At 57.5% G+C, this 20,081-nt stretch overlaps 1 protein-coding gene across 1 annotated transcript in view; it reads left to right on the top strand.

Moving 5' to 3' along the window:
- Positions 1–590: 590 nt before the first annotated feature.
- NFIC (nuclear factor I C) overlaps positions 591–20,081 on the top strand; it is a 38,184-nt gene continuing 18,693 nt past the window's right edge. The window contains exons 1-2 of the mRNA XM_054396205.1: positions 591–678; positions 17,653–18,184. Coding sequence (XP_054252180.1) covers positions 649–678; positions 17,653–18,184 — 562 coding nt within the window. The 5' untranslated portion in view covers positions 591–648. The remainder of the gene's footprint in view (positions 679–17,652; positions 18,185–20,081) is intronic.

Raw genomic sequence — 20,081 nt, 5'->3', positions numbered from 1 at the left:
CCTCCCTCGCTCGTCTCTGCCCCGCAGCGCCTCGGCCTTGGAACCAAAGGGGGTTCCTACATCTTTAAATGGGATGTAATATTTTGGGATGGGCTTTTTTCATAACGTCACTTCATTCCTCGCCTTTTTTTTTTTTCCTTTTTTTTTTTTTTCATTCTCTCATTCTTTCTTCCCTCCCTCCCTCCGCTGCCCGTGGCTCGGATGGAGCCGCTTCCCCTCTAACTTCCCCGGTTCTGCCCGCAGGCTGGGTGCGGGCCCCCCCACACCTCCCCTCGGGCAAAGATGATCCTTTTGTCTCTTTAAAACGCGGGCCCTCCCTCCTACCACACAAACAACAACAACAACAACAAAAAAAGCGCTTTATTTTCCAAGGGGGGAATAGTTACGCGCTTTTTCTGCCTTTTTTTTTTTTCTGTTTTTTTTTTGAGGGGGTGGAAGTTGGACCCTTTTTATTTCCTCCTCGGCCCCCCCCCGCGGGGACGCCCGCCTCTGCCCGTCCCCCCCCCCCGCCCCCGGGCCCCGCACAGCCGCTCCAAAGGAGAGAGAGAGAAAAAACGCCCGGACTGCTCCAGCCTCCGAAATGACTCAGTAACTTTTACGCCTCGAGTCTCAGCCCTGCAATTAGCCACTTTCCCAGCACGGCTCGGGATGTATTCGTCTCCTCTCTGCCTGACCCAGGTAACCAGACCCCTCGCGGGCCCCCCCACTTTTTCCTCTTTCACCGCAACGGACTTTTACAGTTGTAATGCAACAAAAAAAAAAAAAGCAAAAGTAAAAGAGCACCCCCCCCCCCCCGGCCACCCCCGATAAAAAAAAAATATTCGTAGCAGGGAGAGGGGCTGCTCAGAGGAGTCGGGTTTACCTCTTGCTTCCCCACACACCTTTTTTGGGTGGCTTTTTGGTGTTTCTGGTGTTTTGGGGCGGTTCTGCGTCCGCTTTCGCTCGGGGTGCGGGAGGGGAAGGTTCCTTGTGGTTTGGGTTTTGTGTTTGCTCTGTGCCCGGGGGTGGGTGGTGCGGGGAGGCTGCTGGCTTTGGGGCTGCAGCAAAACGCGGTGAGGTGCAAGGGGGGTCCGCAGTTGGCTCAGGGAGGCTGGGGAGGTTGGCACTGCGAGTTCGGCCTTGGCCACACCACCTTTCACATAGTGTGAAACTTCTTCCTGACTTCCCCAGCTGTCCCCCCCTTCACCCCTGAGCCTGGCAGCACATGGTGGGGTAAAAGGAGGTGAGGGTGGGCAGCATCGGCTTTTTCTTCAAAATCCTCCAAGTTTGGGACTATTTGCAACCAGCTGTGCCATGCCACGCTGGCGGACGAAGATGGTGGGAGGTCATGCATGGCAGGATGGGGAGCACCCCCTCAGTCTGCAAGGTGAGGTGCTACGCTGGCCCTTGTCTGTGTGTAGGGGGGTCAAGAGGCAGCCCTGAGCCATGTGCCTGAGGACGCTGGTGTCACTCCAGGCCATGCCAGTGTGGCACGCGGTGGGGTGGCTGTGCCAGGGCCCATGGCACAGGCAAGGGGGGCATCCCCACAGTCACCCCTAGACAGCTGGTACAGTTATGGCCGGGAGGCTTTCAGGAACACTCCCCCTGCCCGCACCACTGCCGCTACGGCTCTGCCTTTGCTCTGTCCTTATTGATCACTGATATTTATTTAATTATTGAGCAGGCAGCTTTCCCCCCTCCACCCCAGCTTGTAACCTCTTCTCTGCTGGCAGCTGCTGCCTGCTCCAAATCCAGCCTGTGCCGCACCCAGCAAGGGCTCAGCTCTGGTGGGGGGAGTGCTGCTGATGGACCCCTGTGCCCACAGCAGGGACTCTCCTTCCAGACCCTTCCCTTGAGCCTGAGCTGCAGGCAGGGTCTGGCTCCACCTCAGAGGCTTGGAATCAGCTGTCCTGTTGGGGTCCCCTCGGCAGCAGCATGGCACCTGCATTGTACTGGAGGGCAGCACAGGGCCTGGCCTTGTCTCGGGCTCTGCCTGAATGTGGTGTAGCCATGTGAGGCTGTTGGTGGCACAGGCGCAGGCATGGACACTGAACTGTGCACAGGCATCAAGCACAGATGGGCAGCACTGGGGCTGTTCAGAGACCCTGGGTATGGTGCTCCCATCATGTTGTTCACTTGGTACGAGTCACACCTCAATCTGCCTTTTTTTCTTTTGTTTATTTTCCCTCTATCTTAATATTTTCTGGGGTTTTTTTCTCTTTTTTTTTCCTTTTCTTCTTATTTTCGTGTTCTTTTTCTTTTCTTCTTCTTTTCTTCTTCCTTTCTTCTTTTCTCCTTCTTTTCTTCTTTTTTCCTTTCTTCCCTTCTTTCTTCTCCTTCCTTTTTTTTTCTTCTTTTCTTCCTTCTTCCTTCTTCCTTCTTTCTTTTCTTTGTTCTTTTTTCCCCTCTCCCTCTCCCTCTTCTTCTCCCTCTCCTTTTTTCTTTTCATTTTTTCCTTCCTTTTACTTTTTTCCTTTCCTATTCTCTTCTTACTTTCATTTCCCTGCTCTCTCATTCCAACTGCATCCTGTCTGGAGGTCCCACCACCTCCCCACCATCTCAATATCCAGCCGGCACTGGATTGGCAGAACCTGCTGCTGCTCTTTAACAGTGCTTGGTCTGATGTGGGAAGCTGTGTGGTCACTGGTTGGCCAGGCCAGGGCTGGCAAGAGCCGTTCTTCTCACAAACCCGAGCTGTTCCCAGTGCTATGCCCAGGCACCAGGCAGGAGCTGGATTTTATTCCATGGATCTCAGCCTCCACTCCGCCACCTTCATGCGGGGAAGGCTCCAGTTCCTCTTCTTTGCCCTGGCTTAGCCTCAGCTGCAACCCAGCCTGACTGGGATGGGATGAGACACTGTCTGCACCCACGGGATCCAGCCCCGCTGTGCTCCCCCCACCGCCAGCTCGGTCGTTCCCATCCAACCCGCGCAGCAGGGAGGCTTGCTCAGCCTGGTTGCCGCGGATGGTGATGTGGATACATTGGAACGTGCGCGGGAGCCGCCCTGCGCTGCCTTCACATCTCCCCACTGCCATCCCCTTGAGTCCAGCACAGCCACTGGGATCCCAGCTACTGCTGGGAAGCCACCTTTCCCAGCCAGAGCTGGTCCAAGCTGGGCCTTGGCAGCCCAGCAGCACCAAAATAGCCCTGGCAAAGGCATCTGTAACTTGCTCCGAGCTGGGCCCTCAGCCGAGCCTCTTGTCAAGCAAGGAGGGTCATTTTTTGCCCTCCTCAGCTCTCTGTCCCTGCCAGGGGACTTTCAGTCCCCCAGCTCACCTGTGTGCACTTTCAGGGACAAACTGGGAAATGAAGAGGGAGCTGCATGGATTAGCAGGGAAGTGACACTGGCGCTGTTGCCATGCCTGAGGCTTCACCCTGCCCATGGGGAACCATGGGGAGCTCCATCTGGCAGGACTCCGGAATAACCCTAGCACTAAGCACCCACACTGGCCCCTCGTGTGTGTCCCTTGCTACATTCTGGAGCCGTAGCAGTTATCCCTGACTCCTGGATCTGCAGTAAGGTGGGCAGGAGCAGATTTGGGATGCTCCCAGAAGGAAGATGGGCAAATTTTATGACTGGTGATGCTCCTGCAAACCTCTGACTGGTCTCTGGCACTCCTGAGACCTTCACCCAGGTACTCATAGGTGGAGAGCAAAGTGAGATGGGAGCCAGCCTCAAAGGCAGCTGGGAGCAGTGGGAGCCAGGCATCCTGCTGGGGCCTGGCCAGGGACCCTCTTCTGGGCCCCTTGGGTCTGCTGGGGCCCAGGAGAGGGTCTCCGGCAGGACCCTGGCAGGATGCCCGGCTCCCAGTGCTGTGCTCAAATGCATCCTTGGAGACTGGTTTCAGTGCAGAGGCAACATGCCCACATCGCATGCCCAAGAGCCAGCATGAACCTCTGCAAGTGCCATGACCATTGGCACCCAATTGTGGGGGCATCAAGGAGCAGCCCAGCCAAGCTGGCCTGGCATAAACCTCTGTACTAGCAAATGTCGTCATCACCCAGGGAAAGAGGCTGCAGTGCCTGAGGGATAGAGCCCTGCTGCAAGGGGCATTGTGGACACGTGGCCTGGTCACAGGCACTGTCTTCTGGGTGCTGAGGGGGATCTCAGCCTCTCCCCAGCCACCATTGGTTGACTGCACATCAGCCGGCTGCCACGGCTGACTCAGGCATGTGGCCATAGCAGGGAGCTCCCTGCTGGGCACATCTCACTGGGGCATCCTTTGGCAAATCTCCTCCCCAAAAGCACTGCAGCTTTCCAGTGAGAGAGGGGAGTGCTGGTGCTTACCCCCTTCACCAGTAGCTCTGGCAAACTGGTTTCCAGCTGGAAGCTCAGATCGCCTGCCAAAGGATGGGAGAAGCAGGCCAGGCACGGCGGGGGGAGAGAGGGAAGGTTGCAACACACTTTCAATTCTCCCATCTGCTTGGTATTGTTTGGGAAAAACAATGAGGCTGTTCTTTAAATGAAACCTTCGGGAGAGCCTCGCATTCCCCACGAGCCGCCTGCCATGCCGTGCCCGCCTGCCCCGTCTAGCCCTGCCCAGCTGCTCACACCGGCAGCACTGTTGAGGATCCTGTTGCTTCTGCCTGATCTGATCTTAAATCCTCACCTGGAAGAAATAGATTCCAGTTTAAGTGCAGTGTATGACACCATCTTGGAGAGCTGGGGTGGGCATGTGGAGCAGTGGGCAGGATAAGGCCTGCTGCACAAGAAACAGCATTGGCCAGGTGGCTGTTGCTCGCACTGTGCCACTCTCCACCACATCACCTTGAACTTGGCAAGAACCTCACACAATAAATCATCCTCTCTCCTGCAAGCATGCTGAGGCACCCACCAATAATTCACCTTCCTGGGCAGCTCTGCCCTTGCCTGTGCTTTCTTCCCTGCTCACAATTCCTTCCCTGCCTGCGTTCTGCTCCGTAGCAGGGCAGGGAGTGAATCCACTGTGTGCCTGGTGCTGCAGGCATGCGCATGCTTTTGCAGCTTACAGAACAAAGCCCAGGCACCAGGATCCAGCTCACTGCCCAGCTATCCCAAAGCAAACAGGGAATCGCTCCCTGAGCCCAGGAGGGCTGAGGACAGGTGCTGGGAACCATGGTCTAAGTCTTTTACCTGGCGTTTTTTTCCCCTCTTGCAGGGGTAGCAGTGGTGGCCGTGTGGCAGGACATGAATGGGGCAGTGGCAGAGCAGCAAGGCTCAGCACGATGCCAGGGCCAGATGAGCAGAAAAAGGCAGCTCCCTCGGGTGCCCTGGGCAGCACCAGCATGAAAGGCTTGACAGCCCTGAGGGGAGATTTATGCTGGCCCAGGGCTGCACACAGCGGGTAAGGCTGGACATGGGTTTTGCACCCAGGGCATCCCCTGCTTCCCTGGGGCTGGCCAAGGATAGCCCTGAGGACAGGAGCAGCTTGTGCTGCCTGCTTGCCAGCTTTCCTTGCCCACATAGACATTCCCTGTGTCTGGCTCCTGGACATTTTCCTACAGCCTGAGAGGTGCCCATTGTTCCCCCTCATCACTCCTGGCATGGCTGCAGCTGTCCTAAGCGCAAACCGAGCCCTGGATTGCAGTGATGGAGATTGTGTGGTGGTGATGGGGAGTGTCCCTGGGATCCCTTGCTGGAGGAGAATAAAGGAGGCTGGAAGGGAAGTTAAAAATCCCTTGTGAATCTGAGTTGTTGCCTGTCACCCATGGCTGTGCTATGGCTCTTCCTGCAAGAGGATGGCAGTGCTGGCGCTGAGCACTGCTGAGGGGGCCAGGTGCTCACAGGAGGGTGTCTGTGCGGCTCCTGTGCCTGCTAGTCCCTGCACCCAATGCAGAGGTGCAAGCAGGGCCTCAGATGGCAGGGATGTGATCTGCTCGTTAGGGACTCCCAGAGTGGGGATTTCTCTAGTGGCATCTTAGGGTGTGCTGGGCAGATTGGGGCAGAGCAGTGAAGGTGATGAGGAACAGCCAGGGCATTGGTGGGTGCTCAAGCCCTGATGAGTTGGGCTAATACTGCATGGCGTTACCAGTGATGTCCCCATGGCATGGCTGGTGGCTACTGGTGGATCTGAGCGTGAGGGGCACAGCTTCAGGGGGGTCAGAGGTGGCCGGTACCAAACACTTGTAAGTTTTGGGTACCAAAGTACCTTTAGAGGCTTTGGGTATACCAAACGGGCGCTGCAAGAGCCTGAGCTTAGCTTTCCTCGCAGCCCTGCCTGACTGGGCACCCTGAGGTAGTGTCATCCTTGGAGAAGGGATGCATATTCCTGGATTGTGCCAGCTGCCAAGTGGGGATGCAGAGTCCTCACAGGTGTTGTGGGGCTGGCTTACACGCAGGTGGGCATCTGGGCTTGTCATATTAGCCCTGGGCAGGTGTCCCCCACGGCCATGCCACACTGTGCCAGCTTGGCTGGGACCCAGCACCCTGCACCAGCTGCCAAGGCACAATGCTTCCCAAGTCCTGGAGAAGAGTGGGAAAGGATTCTGCAGCTCAGGTGCGGCAGTGCTGACACGCTGGGGGATTTGCCGGCCAGCCCCTGCCAAGGATTGATTTCTCAGTTAACTTGCTGCTGCTGTAGCAGTGCATTCAGCATCCCTTCCCTGGCCAGCAGCCAGCTCTAATGAGCATTTTGGGCAAAATCCCCAGGTCTGGGCCTTCATCTGCCCATTGTGAGCGTTGCCCTCCCAGCAGTGCTCAAGTGCTGCTGCTCAAGACAGGGCAGCACTGCCTGGCATGGGAGTATCAGGATCCAGTCCCCCTGCTGACCCCTTTCCCTGGGAGTTTGGGTTCGTGACCAGGTGGACATTTTAAAATATTGGTGTTTTATCTTGTTCTCTATGAAGGTTTTTGCTCTCCTTGCAAAGGGCCCCTGCATTCCCTTCACAGGGAAATGGTATTTGACCGGCTGCTGTCCAAAACAAACCCCCAAAGTGTTTCTGATCACAAAAACCCAAGAAATATTTTTGCTTTCATAGGAAAAAAAAAAAGCCCAGAGAGAAATGTTGATTTTCCACCCAGACGTTTCCCCTTTCCCTCAACCAGCCCCAAAACAAGAGGTGCCACTGCTCCCTCCTCACCCCAGGATGCCATCCTGAAGGCACAGTCCTACTGGGGATGCAATGGATGCTACCCAGGACCCAGGACTTATCTGGGCACCAGTAGCAAGGGTGATGACAATGCCAAGCTCTGCCAGCACAGCTCATGTCCCACTCTGCCACCCGCTCCCACCTTGCAGCAGGCTACCAGGGAAGCTGCAGAGTGCCAGTGCACTGCCAGCTGTCCCTGGGGAGCCACCTGTCATGCTGTTTGCTGCAAAGCTCACCAGTGCCCGCCTGCCAGCCCACCTCACCCTGAGAGAATGGGTGATGGAGATGTTCCATACTGTGATTGCTTGGTGGGACCTGTGATGTGCCAGATCATGCTCACCCCTACTCCCATGCCTTGGCTTGTGCCTGGTGATTGAAGAAAGTGAGACAGGGTGGGCTGTAACATGCTCCCCCCCCCCCCCCCCCTCCACTGTACTGCAGAATCTGCTTTAGTAACCTGGGTGCCAGGGCAGGCGAGTGGCACGGCGTGAAAACTGATGAGGTGGTGCTGGCAAAAAGTGCAGAGTGAAGGGTTTGGGATGGAAATGGCAGCGCGTGAGAGAGGGAGCGAGCAGGAGCATGCGCCTGCAGCCTGCACCTGCCTGCCAGCCAGTGCATGGGTGCTGCGCAGGGCACACATGGATGCTGTGTAGGGCACAGGGACTTTGCAGGGACACATGGGCACCACACAGGGCATACATGGGCACACGTATGGCCCGGGAGCCTGGTGCTGCACACACTCGAAGGGCAGGGTGCCCGGCAGGTGTGAGGGCAGTGGGATGGAGTGAGCAGAGGTAGTGTGAGGTGCCATTTCGGGGGCGTACAGGCAGGACAAGGGTTTGCCACGGGCAGCATGTCCGCAGGAGCTGGGGCTCTTCCTGTGGCACAGCGTGGCCCTGGCCATGTCTGGCTGCAGGAGCCGCTCCTGTCCCCCGGCAGATCAAAGCCGCGGGTGGGGAGGGAACAGGGCCTGTGCGAGCAGCACCCCTGGCCGCATGCCACCCCCTGGCTCACGCTGCTCCCCTGCGAGTTTGTTAAACAAATTTCTCTAATTGCACAAGCCAAGGAGTTTAGTGGAGAAAAGAGCTGGGAAATTCCCCTCCTGTGGGTCCCCCCTTTTCCTCTTGCCCCTGGGGCAGTTGGTGGAGAGCAACCTCCCTGTACTCCCCCAGGTCTGCATTAGGCTGCGACCCCAACACCTGTGGGGCACAGCTGTGGGGTGTCCTCAGGTCACCCCTGCTCACACACAGACATCCCCCACTCGACCTTCTTGGAGGCAGGTCACCCACGTTCCCTCTCATCCAGCCCCTAGGGGGCTGACAGGGGTCAGTTAACACAGGGACACCCAGCACTGGCCTCAGCCCTTGCCAGCTGCTGCTCTGCCTTGCTTCGCTGAACCCCCCCACTATGGAAACAGTCTTTATGAAGTGCCCATGGGCAGCCTCTGACACTGAATCCCCTCAGATTAGTGAATGTTTGGGATGAAAGCCTCAGCAAGGTAGCAGCTTTCTGACAGCTGAGGGCTGTGGTGACAGTCCTGCCAAGAAGGGAGGACACACGAACGGGTGCCTGCCCCAGCGCTCACTGAGGGCATGGCTATAGATAGCTTGTGAGGGCTCAGGGCTGAGTGCAGGATCTCTGCATGCCCTTGCCAGCTCCACTGAGAGCCCCACCGGCACACACTGCCTTGGTAGAGGTCCTACCAAGGCTCTGGGGGTTGCTGGCTGGGAGGAGGTTGATTGAGCCAGCCACTGGCCATTGCCAGGTGACAAACTGGTGCTGCAGGATGTGACCCTGCACCTGCAGGGACATGCTGCTGGCATGCTCAGCCCCACTGAGCATCACCTGTCACCACCATCCCCTCTCCATCCTCAGTGGCAAGTGTGCAGCTCCATGGCCAAGATAGCAAATGGGGGGCAGCTTTGGCTGCTGTTTCCCACCAGGTTTCCTTCCTCAGTTACTCCTAAGCAAAAGCCAGCCTGGGTACCCCACTGTCTCCGGGCACCTATGTGTCCAAAGCTGCTGGGTTAGGGGTCATGGGGCCAGGGTTTGGCCCCTGCAAGCACACAGTCTTAGGGCAGCTCAACTCCCTTGAGAGGCAGGTGCCTGCCTAGGGTGGCCCTGCCAGCCCTGTGGGAGCCTGGATCTCCAGGGTGACTGGGGAAGGCATTATGATGAGAGCACTAAAAATAGCATGGAACTGGGATCTTAATGGGACTTTGTGGGAAACCTGGAAACATTTTCTCATCCCCATAAATGAGTCCAGATGCATTAGTGATGACTGCATTGCATCCTGAGTTACTGCCCTGGGGAGCTGGGGTGCTCTCGCCAGCCTCCTTGCCTTGTGGTGAATTGCTTGGAGAGAGGAGTCGCCAGCAGTAGCATCAGGAGCCAAGCTGTGGCCTTGCTGTGTCTGGTGTGAGGATGGGGACAGGAGCTAGCCAGCCAGAGCTTGCCTAGAATGACCCTAGTGAGGACCCTGCCCTCTCAGCTGGTCCTTTTTCCAGGGGTTTTTGATCCCTGCAACCATGGCAGCATCTGTGGGCACCTGCAACTCCACATGCAGCAGGGAGTTTGAGAGCATGTGTGGGCTGTTAGCATCACTGCAGCCCCCAACTTTGGGGCTTTCCAAAGCCCTCAAGGGACTGGAGCAGGTAGTAGGCAAGGGCTGAGGTCATGCGAGAACTCCAGTCCCAGGGCCAGTCGTGCTGGCACCCTAGTGCACCCTGTCATGGCGTCGAGCTGTCAAGATCCAGCCTGGTCTCCTGCTCTGCCGTGGAGCTGGTGGCTGGAGTATTGGCTCCCAGAGTGCCTGGCCCTGCTTGGGGACCTTGGACTCCCCCAGGGGATGGCTCAGGGCCAGCCTGGGCAAGTAGCCCAGGGTGGGTAGCTGGTGGACTCCTGCCTCATAGGCAGGTTGGCATAGCCATCTCCACAGTATGGCAGTGTCACTTAGCAGTTACAGCGACAGCCCAGGAGGCAAGGATGGTCCTGCCCTGGACCTCAGTTTGCCTCCAGGTGGGGGACAGCACCCAGCACAGGAGAGAGGCATGTTCCCTGCCTCAGAAGCCCTGGCTTCTGACTCATCACACAAGGGACAAGGGGAATTGCCATAGCCACCAGCCTCCGCACCAGGCACCAGTGGAGCCCAGCATCCCAAACAGAGTCCCTTTGTGCAGGCCAGCCCCAGCTCCTGCCACTTGGGAGGCATCCAAAACCCTCCTGAAATAGGACCCATCCAGGAGGGTTCTTCTGAGCTGGTTGAAAGCAGATGAACCTCCCCCTGCTGCCACTGGTCCTTCAGTGCTGAGGGTGCCGGATCTGGCTGTGGTCAAGCAGTGCTGGTCCTTTGGGGATGCCCTTGTCTCCATTTACCTGTCACTGCCCCGTGCCTCGGTATCCCCTTCCTCATGTGAAGGGTCTTGGCAAGGTGTCCCCAAACACCAGGAAGCCTGTGAGGTGCCAGAGCAGAGGCTGAAGTGCTGGCATGTCCATGGGGTGGCAAAGATGGATGTGGCTGCGGTGGGGTGGGGACATGAACTCTTCACCCCCAAGGCTCCAGGAGCAGCTGATCCTCCTGCAAGGTCACCAACTCCTCGGCAAAAGGCTGGGGCTGTATTTAACCAGTGACTTGCTCCAACCCACCAGGGACTGGATTTGTAGCAGGGTGAGCACTGTGGGCCCACTGCACCACTCTGCATCACAGCATGCAGAGATGATGCCACCTGTGCTTCCCCAGTAGGCACTCCTGGCAGGGAGTTGGGGACCCCTCTACACCCCCAGACCATTACACTGTATGATTGAGGGGGGAAATTAGTCTGTTTTAGAAAAGCCAGGATGGACCAGGCAGGGCTGAAAATATGTTGGGAGAGGAATCTCCTATGCCAGGGGCTAAAGCCAAGCTTAGAGCCCTGGGCTTGATCCAAGGAAGCTGGGGAGTCCCTGCCTGGGCCCAGCTTGCACAGTGCTGCGTGGGATGCTGAGCTGAGGTTGCGTGCTGCCTTCTTTCACACAGTGCTGCCTGCCCTGAGCTACCTCCTGCCTCAGGTTTCCTCTGTGATTCTGGAGGTGCAAGCTGCCACCGTAACCTGTATCCCAGCATCTTGCAGGCTGGGCATCCGGGGTGGGTGAAGTGCTGGGTGTTGGGCAGTGTGCCAGCCCTGCCACCACTGTAGTTACATTCCCCACTGTGTGCTGGGAGCGGGGCCATGGAGAGTGGGCCACCCCCAGAGCCCTGTACTGACAGAGGGCTGGGCGGAGGAGCTGGTAGTGCTGGGGACTGTTGGCAAAGCCTTTTTCAATTTTTAATCCATAAAATATTTCCCTTCCTTGGATCCCCAGAGGGATTTCAGCTGGGGAACCACGTGGCTGATGGCCATGGGATGATTTCTAGGGTGAGGGACGTCTGCTTGGCTGCGGGTTGGGTCCTCTATATGCTCCCTCTATGCTGCTCACAGGGCTCTTCCCAGATCTCAACAGCCATTGTTGCATCCTGCAGGCTGGCCTGGCCAGTGCTGTGCTTCAGTTTCTCCATCTTCGGGCAGGCAGTGCTGCATGCTGGGGGCGGATGGGGTCACCCACACAGAAACAGCTGAGCCATTGGCTCCCATACACTGAGGGGAACAGGTGGAGACTGCACCTGGGAAACTGAGGCACTGGGGGATCCAAGTGAGTCTGCAGAAAGGCAGTGAGTGGCACTGGGCACTCTCACTGCCAGGTCTCCCTCCCCGACACCATTCTGGCTTTTCCCCCACCACTGCTGGCAATAGGGTGATTGGGGACAATCCACAAGACATCCTTACCCCTCCTGTGCACCCTGGACCCGCTGCTGCCTGGGTTGGGCTGTGTTTAGCAAAGCCACAGACCAGCAAGGCCAATTGTTGCTGGAAGTGCTGGCACATGCAGGCAGACCAGAAATGGGTGATGGGCACAGGGCTGGGGAAAGTGTGCCACTGGGAGAGCCCTCCCCAGCTTCAGCTCACCTGAGCCACGCCCAGTGGCTGGCTGTCAGTGGTGGTGCCTGGGCAGGGTGGGCTGTGCTGGCTGGCACAGACCCAAGCAGTGTTGGCACCTGAGCCCGGAGCTGCACAGAGCGCTGCTTCTCTTCCTGCTGTTTTCCAAAGCAACTGGCAGTTTGCTGCCTGCTGCAGCCTCCCATGACCTGCAGTGGCAGCCTCAGCACTCCCCACACCCCCGCTTGCAGCCACACCACCTGCGAGGGCGAGTGTGGGCATCACCTCCTGTCCCGGCATGTAGGCACATGCAGGTGGACACCAGCTTGATGGAGAGTGTTCATGGCACCCATGGTGCAGTAGAGCTCTGACTGCTCCAGGATGGCTCAAAGGACCCAGTGGGACAGTTTTGAGCTGCACTGGGCATGGGGAGACCAGGACAGCTTGGTGACAGGTCTGGGGCCACCATGGTGCCAGGCAGAGAGTTGAGCACAAGGTGCTGTATTTGCTCATCCACCACCTCCTGGTCTGATCCTGAGTGGGGCTGAGCATTAAGGCAGCAAATGAAACATGGAAGCCTCTTTCTAGCCTTGCATCTATCCTGTCTCTCTGTTGGGAGCAATAGAGTGCTTCAGTGCACAGCATCCAGAGCAGAGCATGCTGTCAGTACAATCCAGCCCATAAGCAGCCTTGGGCTGTGCATGGAGGTTGGCTGGAGGATGCTGTTGGCTCTAGGAATAAAAAAAGTCAGGGGTCTGGGGAGAGGAGCTGAAAGGAGGTAGCACCATGTCCTTTCACTTCTGCCCTCACTGTCAGCGACAGCCAGGCTGCTGTAGGCATTGGAGCTCTCTGCCCCAGCACAGGCTTCAAGAGGAGTTTTGCAGGGGTGAGGTTCAGCCATCCCCACCCCAACTCAGCTGCCTCTGATGGGAGCTGTGTGGGGTTATGGCCCTGACTGCCTGGTTTGCCCCACCAGTGGCTCTGGTGCGAGGCCAGGTGTCACATGCAAGCCCAGCACAGCTTCTGCCATCCCCAGCTGCTTTCCCAGGAGCTCCAGCTGCCACTTTGCTCCCTCCCTCCCACTGTCCTGTGCCCAGCATGCCTCAGTTTCCTTCCCTCCAGCATGGCAGTGCCACTCTGCAGGGCCAGGGAAGCCTCATGAGGCTTTTTTGAGCAGGCTGGGAAGCCTGGCTGTGCCATGCTGGCAAGCAGCAAAAATTGTGAATAAGCTCTTTTTAATAAATACTTTATGATGAGTCCAAATAGATTTCCTTCTCTGAAGCAATTATTGTAAAATGGGCTTTAATACAATGCAGGGCTGGCCCTGGGAAGGGCTGGGTGCTTTTCAGGGCCTAAGTGCCTCTTTCCATCCCCTGTAATGAGCACTTCCCAGTCATTTGCATCTGTCTCAGCAACAGGTCTCATTACCAGGTTAACTTATTAGCAAGAACCACTTCAGCAAACAGTTAAGCAGCAGCTACCAGAGGCTTTGCTGGAGCCACATGAGCAATTTGCCCATGCTGAGGGCACCTGTAGGCTCTGGCAAGGGGAAATCAATGCTGAGGCAAAAAGCAAGTCCCCTCTGTACCCCTTTCACGTACCAGGATTTTGGGATTTTCAGGATTATTTGAGCCTCTCTAGCTGCATCCCCCCGGCTGCTGTGCCAAGACTTCCTGAGGCCCGGTGCCAAACTTGCCAGCCCCTGCCCAGACTCGCTTGGCTGGGGGAGTGGGAGCTGGCAGGAGCGGCAGCTATGGGAGCCGGCAGCGGTTGGGAGGTGTGCGGCTGCTTGGCAGGGAGCCTGAGCATCCTCTTGTCAAATAAACCCTGTGTGGTCCCCACAGGGCCAGCAAGGCTGCCCCAAGTCTCTCCCTGCCCACGGCAGGGCTGGCATCCCTCTGCTCTGTGGGGCCAGGGCCATGCTGGTGGGGAGCAAAACCCCTTGCAAAATATCTGACCCTTCCCATCCCCTCCCCCCATTCTTCTCCCAAGTCCCCTCCCCCCACACCCCAACCCCCTCCTGGGAAAACTGCTCGGGAATTTCCTGAGGAAACATTTTTTCACTGGAAAATTCAGGCTGATTGGCCAAGCCCAACCTGTTTGGACAAGGCACTCAAGTGGAGGAAGCTCATAGGCCTGGCCAGCACATGGTGCAGTGCCCAGCCACTATCCATTCTTGCTGCTGTGTCCTTGTGTGGCACAGATACGCCACCCTCCCCAGAGTGGAAAGACACCCATGGCAGCTGAGCAGCCAGGGTACAGAGCCCCCACACCAGCTAAGCCAGTGAGGACAGGCACAAGCGTGGCAAGAGGCAACACCTTGGCTGCGTGCCCACCAGCTCCCTGGCACTGCTGAAACCCAGGCTGCCAGAGGAGTTAATTCTGGCATGGAGTGCCTGGCTGCACACAGAGCATCATTCCTTCCCCTCCCTGCTACATGGCAGGACTGACACCTGGACAGAGCCAGGCTTGACCCATGCTTCAGTTACCCCTCATAGCATCTGGCACAGAAAGTCAGTGCTTCATCAGTCTGGATCGAAGGGGGGAACAAGGCCAGGCCTGGCAGCACCCTGACGCAGGCGTGATCCTTCCTGGGTCTTGGGGCTTTACAAGCCTGGGCTGGATGAGGCCCAAGCACAGGCTCTGCTGCCAGATTCCCATCCGGAAATGCCCCGGGTGCAGCCTTGTCTAGGGTATTGCAGCATGTCTCTGCTTTCCAGCCCTGCAAAGGAAAAACAGCAGGAGAAGCACTTAACCAGCCCTGTGCCAGTACTCTGTGCTGCCAGATGTGGGGGGGGGGGCAGCAGGGATTGGGGACGGAAAGTGCCCCCTGCCTTTAATTTCTGAAGCAGAGCTGGGCACAAAGCTAGCTGCTGTTAGCTGGAGTGGTGTGCCCCACTGAGGGGCTCACTGGCTGCATGGTGCCAGTCATGTGACAGAGATGCAGGGACACAGGGAAGGTCCCCAAGTCCTGTGCTTGTTCCCTTAGCACCCAGCTATATCCATCTTATTTGTCCCACCATCTGGTTCTGGTGTCCCCCAGCCACCCTTGCCTGGCCCCACTAAAGCAGCTTAACTGTGCTCAGCATCTTGGCGCAGCATAAGCTAGGCGGGAGGGAAAGTTGGCAAGGGGCTGATTGGCTTTCAGTGCAGCTCCCATCCTGCTGTAATCCTGGGGAGCGGGGTGGCCCACAATAGCTTCAAAGGCACTGAGCACCACAGGACCTTTTGCACACAGTAGGTTTTTGGGGGGGGTCCCAGACATGGGTTCAAGTGGGACCTGAATGTCCTTGGCAGTGTGATAAGGGAGAGAAATCCGGCACCAGTTCCCAGCTCCAGAGAAACTGGGCACTGCAGCTGTCGCTGCTGTGGCTGGGCACTGAGCATGCCCTAGACCTCACAGCCAGGCTGCCCCACTGGGAAAACCTGGTTCTAGGCCAACTCTTTTGTAGTGGTGCCTCCACCACCCAGCAGGACAGCAGGGACAGGGACAGTAGTGTGGTGTCCCCCTTTCCCAGCCCTGTGGCCAGCCCTGCCTGGGAAGGGTGGCGGGGCCAGAGGATGGCATCAATTTGTAGATCTCTCTATCACCGGCCACCAAGGAAGATCATCCATCCGCTGCCCTCACCAAGTATTCATTTTGGAGCTTGCTGCTGCTTTTTTCAGCTCCTGTCTTACTTTTCTTTGACCTTCCTTCCCGATTTAAGACACATGCCTGGCCCTTGCCCAGCTGTACTGAATTAGTAGCTGCTGCTCTGGAGGGAAGCAGACCCTGTGGGTGTGCAGGGCTGCAGCCACCCTGAGAGCAGCTGACGGTGATGGGTCCCCCAGACGGGGATGGGTTTCCTGGCAGGAAGATTGCCCTGGCATGGTTAGGTCCCATGGATGGGATGGGTTCCTTAGCAAGGGTGGGTCCCTTGTCTCTTGTTGGGCATGGGAGGACGCTTGTGAAATCACCAGTTTGGTGAAGCTGGGTCCTGACAGGGGTGGGGAGGTCTGTGTCAGGGGGATGAGTCCGTGCTGGCAAATAAAAAATTCTGTGCCTGGGGGACTTTTGCAGAGTTACTGGGGCTGTGCTGGTGGTTGGTGCTGGCTGTTGCTGACATCTGTGCCAGGTTCAGGGGATGGTGAGGTCTGTGCCAAGATGTCTGTGGCTGATCACAGTGCAATCTGTGTAAGGGACACTGAGCCAGGGCACACCAGAGGCTGTGCCAAGAGACCTATTCTGGCTGTTAGCAGAGTTTGTGCCAGGAGAGCAGGTTTAGGGTTTCACAGAGGCTTGTGTAGGGGCTGACTTCAGGTTAATGGGGTCTGTGTTGGACTTGGGGCCAACTTGAACTTAGTAGAGTCCTTAAGGGGCCAGTCCAAGCTCAGAGCCTGTCTCGGGGGACACTGTTTCATCCAAGTAGGGTCACTTCGGGACACAGCTACTTCAGCTGGGGAGTGGCATCACTGCCCTGGGATGTGGGACTAGCCACCTTTATTGGAGCCACTCACCCCACCTCACTGCCGGGTCTCAGTCCTCCCCTGGCGCCTGCCCATGGCCACCTCGAGTGTCTCTCTCTAGAGCAGCTCTTGCCCTTGGCACCCTCCTCAGGGGAGGGTGACCCAAACCTAGGCACAATCCTGTGAACTGAGGCTGCAGCACAGTGGTGGCAACTGCCACCAGCCAACTGCCAGGCTGCCTTGCAGCAGGACTCAAGTGCCGAACTGGGCTCCTTCCTCCACATCATCATCTCTTCTGAGGGACTCTAGGGCAGTATTTGGCTTGGGATGCTTGGACTTTTCCCTGCCATTTTTCGAGCCGTGCTGCTCCCTGATGGGAGATATCCTGAGTTAGGAGTTATCCCTATCCTGAGTTAGGATAGGTCCTAACACCTCTCCATCCTGGCTTGTGTTTCCCCCTGCCAGTCCAGGAAGCACTGATTTTTCCAAACTGGGAAACAATAAAAAATGGGCTGTGGGAAGGAGGGGCTGGGAAAGGGGGATGCATTTTCCTTGTTTTCTTTTGGGGCTGGACTGGTTCAGCAGCACTCCCCAAGTGGAGGCAGAGCACGCCTTGTGCACCAGGCCGGGTGCCAGCAGCTGCACTGGCCACAACTGGACAAAACTGGGGGAGTTTACTGCTGATAGAGAGGGAGTAGAGAGGTCCAAGGCACCTGCAGCCCATGTGGGAGCACCTGGTATGCTGGGAATGTGGGGGACCCATCCTTTGGGTGTTGCAGTCTGGCGGTGCCTGGCACCCGCACAGTGGCTCTGGCGAGTATGATCTCAGGTGGGATTCCTGCACCTCTCAGGAGCGGATCCCAGCACATGTGGGTAGGAAAGAGAGAGGGTCCAGGTGCTGCCAAGGAGCCTGCCTCATGCCAATGCCTGCCTCTGCAGAACCGCTTTTTGGGTATGCCCCAGCCACCCCTAGAAGGTTTTGGGCCTGGGATAACTGCAGGCGGTGGCACTTATGGGAGGCTGCTAGGACAGGACCCTGCAGTGCAGGAAGGGGTTCCTCATCCCTTGCAGGCAGACACCTCTGCCACAGCTCTTCCTCCTTGGTTGTCTTGGGATGTGACCCAATGGGGAAGTCCCCAGCCATCCTGGGGTTGGCTCAGAGGGGAGGCTCAGCCAGGAGTAACTGCCTGTCCCTCTGCTCCCACAGGATGAGTTCCACCCCTTCATTGAGGCACTGCTCCCCCACGTCCGGGCCTTTGCCTACACCTGGTTCAACCTGCAGGCCCGCAAGCGCAAGTACTTCAAAAAGCATGAGAAGAGGATGACAAAGGATGAGGAGAGGGCAGTCAAGGACGAGCTGCTGAGTGAGAAGCCAGAGGTGAAGCAGAAATGGGCCTCGCGCCTCCTGGCCAAGCTGCGCAAGGACATCCGGCCTGAGTGCCGCGAGGACTTCGTGCTCTCCATCACGGGCAAGAAGCCCTCCTGCTGCGTCCTGTCCAATCCCGACCAGAAGGGCAAGATGCGCCGCATCGACTGCCTGCGGCAGGCTGACAAGGTGTGGCGGCTGGACCTGGTCATGGTCATCCTCTTCAAAGGGATCCCGCTGGAAAGCACCGACGGCGAGCGCCTGGTCAAATCAGGCCAGTGCACCAATCCCATCCTCTGCGTCCAGCCCCACCACATCAGTGTCTCCGTGAAGGAGCTGGACCTCTACCTGGCTTACTTTGTTCGGGAGAGAGGTGAGTGCAGGTCTGCCTGTGGGGCAGAGCTGGGATGCATCTCCGCTGCTGAGGGATGGGGGAGGTGAGGGTGGCTCCAGCTTTCCTGTCCCCTCGATGTCCATCCCATTCCAAAACTGCTCCAAATTGCTGCCCAAGTGAGTGTCCACCACCCTACTCATGTGGCCTCTCTCCTGCAGCTGGATTCTGGCTGCCTTGGGAGGCATGTGTCAAGGGAGAGGAGGGGGCAAGTGGTCCTTGAAGATGCTTCTGGCTCTGTGCATTCCCAGGGAGGGGACCTGGGCAGAGGTTAACCCCACATCTTGTGCTGCCCTGACTGTGGTATGGGAAGGGAAGGGGCAGCCTGTTGCTGGTGTGTCTCCCAAGGGCTGGAGCTGGCAGCTGTCTAGCAGTGCTAGTTTGCCATGGGCTGTAGTCCTGACCCTTCACCCTGCAGGTGACCAAGGCAGGGACAAGAGCAGCCGAGGCTGACTGGGGAGGGATTAGCAATAACACCAGAAGAGGGAAACCCCAGCAGCCCCTGCTGCACATTGAGGGGATGCTGCTCCCCTGCCATTCACTTGCCCAGACATCCCCCGGAGCCCCCGGGAGAACTGGACTGATTTCACTCCAGGGAGAAGGGAGGGGCAGAGCTGTTCATGATCAAAGGGGGAAACAAGCCATGGGCAGGGCAGGACAGGCAGCAGCTTCCAGTCTCAGAGGATTAGGTCCCTGAACTGTCCTTGCTGCTCTCTCACAACCATTTCCCTGTGTAGTTGGCAAGGGGAAGCTCAAGTGGTAGCTCAAGTCAGATCTTATTTTATTTGGGCAGGTTTGCCATTCCTCACTGGTGGCATGCTGGCACATACACATTCGTGGCAGCTGGGGTCCATCACAGACCCCAACATTGCTCAGCACCTCTGGGCTGGTGAGGAGCCTGTAGAGATGCTTTGTGATCCCTGCAGGTGAGAGCAGGTCTTGGTTTCAGAGGGATGATGCAGAGCCAAGGGGGTCTGTGACATGCAGCCCCAGGGAGTGGTTGTGGAGCTCACAGGCATGGACAAGCCAGACTGCCCAGGTGTGTGGGAACCAGGACATCAGTCCTCTCCTGGGAGAAACTCTCTGCTCACCCCCACAGCACTGGGTGATGCCCTTAGCTGTGCCCCCTGGATGTATAAACTCGGTCCCCTTGACACTGCAGCAAGGGGAGCGTAGGGATGATGGCATCTTGCCCAACTCTGGCCAGGGCCCAAGGATGGAGAGTGACACCATGGAAGGAACCACAGTGCCAGCAATCCTAACAAAAGGGGTGCCAATGCCATGAATCACAGTGGGCATGGCATGGGGAGCCAGAAACAGCTCTGTCTCTGCCTGGGCAGTGGTGGGATGCACAGGATATTATTGGAGAAACTGAGGCAGGGGGGGCACACAGCCCACAGGCTCCCCAGGGAGCTGCATGTCCCATGGGAGATTCTACCAAGCCCTCATGGCTGTGTGGAAAGCAGGGCACATCCTCAGACAGTGAACAGCTTGGGTCGGCTTCTGTCCCAAAGCCCAGGTGAGATCCCAAGCAGGTGGAGGGCATGGGATATCAGCAGGGGAGGTGGGTACGGCTATGTGGTTGCACACAGCTTGTGTGAATGCATGGTGCTGCTCCCCCTCTCAGAGGCAGGATAGGGCCTGGTTCTGCTGTTTCCCAGCAGTGCACTGGGAACAGTGGGTGCTGTGCTGAGGACAGGATGGCTCTGTGCACTGGCTGGTATGGGGGTTGGTTACCTTGTGCAGAATGGGGCAGCAGCTGCTGGGCAGAGTGTGAGGGTGTTGTGTACTGGGCTGAGACGTGGCTATGCTGGGGTGAACAGGGATGTGACATGAGGCTTAACTTAGCTGCCACATGCCATCTCATACTGGTTGGGAG

This window comes from Indicator indicator, chromosome 36 (assembly GCF_027791375.1).
Source record: "Indicator indicator isolate 239-I01 chromosome 36, UM_Iind_1.1, whole genome shotgun sequence".
NCBI lineage: Eukaryota > Metazoa > Chordata > Aves > Piciformes > Indicatoridae > Indicator > Indicator indicator.
Note: the sequence above shows the minus strand (reverse complement) of the source record. Positions and strands in the feature narration are given on the sequence as shown.